The sequence below is a fragment of the Contarinia nasturtii genome, unplaced genomic scaffold, assembly GCF_009176525.2.
Source record: "Contarinia nasturtii isolate CC-2019 unplaced genomic scaffold, AAFC_CNas_1.1 Cnas_scaffold_173, whole genome shotgun sequence".
Taxonomy (NCBI): Eukaryota; Metazoa; Arthropoda; class Insecta; order Diptera; family Cecidomyiidae; genus Contarinia; species Contarinia nasturtii.
The window spans coordinates 1-3,999 of NW_022197530.1; the positions used below are offsets into that span (position 1 = coordinate 1).

The window sequence follows — 3,999 nt, forward strand, 5'->3', positions numbered from 1 at the left end:
AAAAAATGAATGTAATATTACAAGCCTATAATCGATGCTACAATGGTTGTTGAGTGTCGGGAATGTTCGAACAAAATTGAGTCATCGAATACCCACTTTTTCATAAAATAAATCATTTATAGGTACGTCAATGTGTTCACAATTGCGATTGATTTGGTCCGGTTTTAATGGGGCTGAATATGATTTTTCATAACATCGAACTCCATTAGTTAAACTGTCTATAAATGAACATTTTTTCTAAATTCCTTTGTTTTTGTTGAATTTGTTTATAATATAACCTTTAGCTGCATATTGTGCTTTATTGGTATTATCATGTGTCATTAATTGTCCAAATTCAACAGCAGCAAAATTATTAATCAAAGTTTTAAATTCTTGATCCGTTTCGATATTCGATTGTGTGGCCACTGACAGAGAATTGCTGACAACTCGTGAACTTGGTAGATCTTTGTTCGATTTCGATTGATATTTTCAATACTATTAACTGATCGCAAATAATTCGTTGACTTTGACTTTATAGCACTTGAATTAGCACTTTTTGTAGCATTCATAGTATGCCACATTATACCATTACGGGTTTGATTCGCCTCTCTGTTAAACGTTGAAACATGTCATAAGGAAACAGAGTTAAAAGACGAGAATTTTTTTCCACTTATATTTTACCAAAATCGCACTCTCAGAAGAAGCGTAGAATATTTAATTTGAAATTAAAATAAACATGAATGGAGAAAAAAGCCAAGCCAATAAAAGAGTAAATAAAAAAAGTGCAATGTGTATATACGTTACATGAACTTTTGATATTTTATTTACCGTTCAATGTTGTTTTTTCATGTCTCGTCTTATTTTTATCACAATACACATAATTTATTTCCAGTTTAGTCGCGATTATGTGATGCTAAAACTTTATAAAGTGAATTCTCGTTTATATTTCTTTAGTTTCGAACATTATTTCGGTAGAGAAATAAGAAATGCAGAGAGCCAGTCGTTTAATTTTGTTTGTTGCATCATTCGCATTTACATATGCAGTGCGCGAGCAAGGAAAAGAGTTTTGCTTTATGAAAGAAGATCATCAAAGCAAACAATTTAATTTTGAGTAAATCAATTGTCGTATCGTTGTTTATAAAAAAATGATTTTATTTTATTTTTTAGATATGACCTTGATCACGGAGAAAAGTTTCATGGCAAAACGACGTTTTTGTTTGAAAACAACGATTCAAGCGCACAAATGTCGCTATTTTATCATTTATTGTTAGATGCCACTGGTGATATCCACTGGGTAGCTTTTAGTGAAAATGATTTAAACTCCACCGTACAATTTTCGAAGACTGTTTTTCCAGGTAACAAGACAATTCCATAATTTAGTTCAGAATTATGTGTGCATGAAGTATATTTTTCATTCATTAGTCATGCGAACAGATGATGGCATTGAATTTCAAAATGATTATGTCAGATTTTTGGTCACAATTGGTGAAACTTCTTTAAAAATATATCCGTATATAACAGAGTGAGCTTGATCATTAAGAAAAGTATCTTTCTTGAAAATTTATAATAGAGCCCATAAATAATCATTTGTAGATGGGATCTCCAGAATATTTGTTTCAAAAAAATCAACGACAGTCATAGCATATTTCGATATGAGTAAGTGTCAATTTTTATTTTCGGAAGTAATTTGATACTTTTGATTTTTTTCATGTTTCATTCATTTCTTTCTTGTTATATTCAAAAAGGATAAGCTCGTTGAACAACAGACGAATCTATATCGGAGAAACATTTAATGAAGAGGGAGATGGTCTGCTCTCTAAACGAATTCATATATCTGATCCAGGGCAAAGTGATTCCATATTTCGCGTGGATTTTAAACAAGATGAATTCAATTCGCACACCACGTTTTGTAGAGCCATTTCAGAGATTATTTCACGTATGTTTCTTTTTATTTATTCAAATACTGACAAGCACATGCATCATTATTGAAAACATTTTTAAATCTTCTTTTGCATAATTTACAGAATATTTTGTACTTGGAGCCGGTCAAGTAAACGGTAAATATTTTCAGCCAATTTGATCGGAATTGAAATAGATATAAATTAACCTTCCAATTTATGTACAGGTATCGATCCGAATGCATTGAAATCTTTGGTCGGTTGAACAATATACAAAGCTGCTCACTGCTTATATTTTGAAGATTATACATTATTATTATTTCATACAGTCTGAGTTATACAAATAAAATATTCTTATATTAAACATTGAATTGCTAACGTGTTTAAGTTAAACGTACTAAGAATTCTTGATAAAGGAAGATAATTCTTATAATAAAAAAATATAACCTGTCACACCGAATATGTGCGTAAAAAAAAAAAGTTTTATTTAAAAAAATGCAATTTTTACAAATGTAGTGAAAAATACATGTTACATGATTCAATTCAAATATTTATTTAAAAAAAAATGTTTAATCCTGCTAGTAATTCCAAAATTTGAAGTAGTTGCCGAGTTGTATATCAATCATTTGTATATGACAACTTCATTCATTTACTCCGATTTTACGTATAAAATGTTACAAACTATGCTTCTCTACTGTCCGAAATCCTTGGGTTTGAATTTTAATATAAATTCCAATTCCTATCCTCATGTCGATATTAAATTGTTATCGATAATCAAATTCCAGAAGTCGGTCCATTCATATTACCAATTGATAGGTGATTCCGAACGTATTTCAATTTCCATCGATCCTGATTTTCCTTATTATTCCATCCAGTTTTTTCACCCAAGCGAACCTCGCTTCATCCTTCAACCATGTTATCCAACTATGGTTGCCTTCCCTTCACAAAACATAATTCTGTTTTCTTGTTCTAATTACATCACGTTTACCATAATTTTATTATCCGATTTCCGTTGATGTAGATAAATCCGACTCCTTCTAAATTTCCGTCAATCTACTTATCGAAAAAGAAATCTTATTCTTGCTTTTTGTAACTGGTTTTTGCCATCCTTCTTGAATCCTTGCTGAACGAATTACTAATCTCGTGAATAAAGTGGTAAAGGTGAAATTAAATTATAAATTTTCATTTTATCCCAAAATTCATGTAATTTCTACTGTTTCTTTCTTAATTTTACTCGATCCATTCCCTGAATGCTAGCACATGTAACATCAAAATTACGAAAGAAATGTGAATTTAATTGATTTAACCATAGGACTTCGATATAAATGTGAATTTGATTGATTTATCACCCCAATTTATTATTTTTGGTTTCTACTATGTAGATTGCTCTTATTTTGTCTATTCTTATTCGTTGGCCCTATCGAACAGTTGACAGCCATTTCCTTATTTCTGACAACATTTTTGGGGGGCCAAATCCCCATTTTTATCAGCCAATTTCCCATTCATATACAATACACCAAAACCATTTTACCTTAAATAAATTATTTTTGCATTTTCACTTTTATACGAATTTTTTATAATCAAATGCACGATTGCTTTTTTATATTATTTTTATACGGTGAGAATAAAACTTTTGAAAACAGTAAAAAAAATTTGACGTTAACTAATGCTATTTTGATAATTGCTAATTAGTCAAGCCAGTAATACATAATAACTGATAATCTAGCTGACTATAACTAATTAGTTAAACATGTTAGTTAGAAATAATTGTTTATAATCATAATCAGTTAGCAAAATTATCAATTTGCCGGAGGGTGATATTTTTAAAACAATTATATATTCTGAAGTATAGATATTAAATTTCACGTTGCGTTTACTATAGTCCGTATACTAAAGTCATTAAAATAAATTTTGACAGTAGTAAATAAAACCCTCTTCTCATTCTCTTAAAATGTTTATTCTATTGACCGAACATTTCTCTCTTTTTGATATGATTAAAGTTATCATCCGTTGTTGTGTTTCGACTGTAGCATAATGGTAAGGTCAGTGGCACATGCTAAAATTCAATATTGAATGGATAATATTTGGCATTTTTGATTAATTCAAGTTGAACTAGTCTGTT

General features: G+C 29.8%; 1 protein-coding gene across 1 annotated transcript; it reads left to right on the forward strand.

Moving 5' to 3' along the window:
* The first annotated feature begins 946 nt into the window (after positions 1-946).
* On the forward strand, positions 947-2,212 carry LOC116351412. Its single transcript, XM_031783511.1, has 7 exons — positions 947-1,090; positions 1,147-1,334; positions 1,402-1,501; positions 1,573-1,635; positions 1,725-1,915; positions 2,004-2,036; positions 2,105-2,212. Exons 1-7 carry the CDS (start codon positions 966-968, stop codon positions 2,140-2,142), a joined length of 738 nt encoding a protein of 245 aa, XP_031639371.1. The 5' UTR covers positions 947-965; the 3' UTR covers positions 2,143-2,212.
* Positions 2,213-3,999: the final 1,787 nt, after the last annotated feature.

Coding starts and splice junctions, on each gene's coding strand:
- LOC116351412 (XM_031783511.1), top strand. CDS start 966: ATGCAGAGAGCCAGTCGTTTAATTTTGTTTGTTGCATCATTCGCATTT. Junction 1,091..1,146: donor AGCAAACAATTTAATTTTGA/GTAAATCAATTG, acceptor TTTATTTTTTAG/ATATGACCTTGATCACGGAG. Junction 1,636..1,724: donor CATAGCATATTTCGATATGA/GTAAGTGTCAAT, acceptor ATATTCAAAAAG/GATAAGCTCGTTGAACAACA.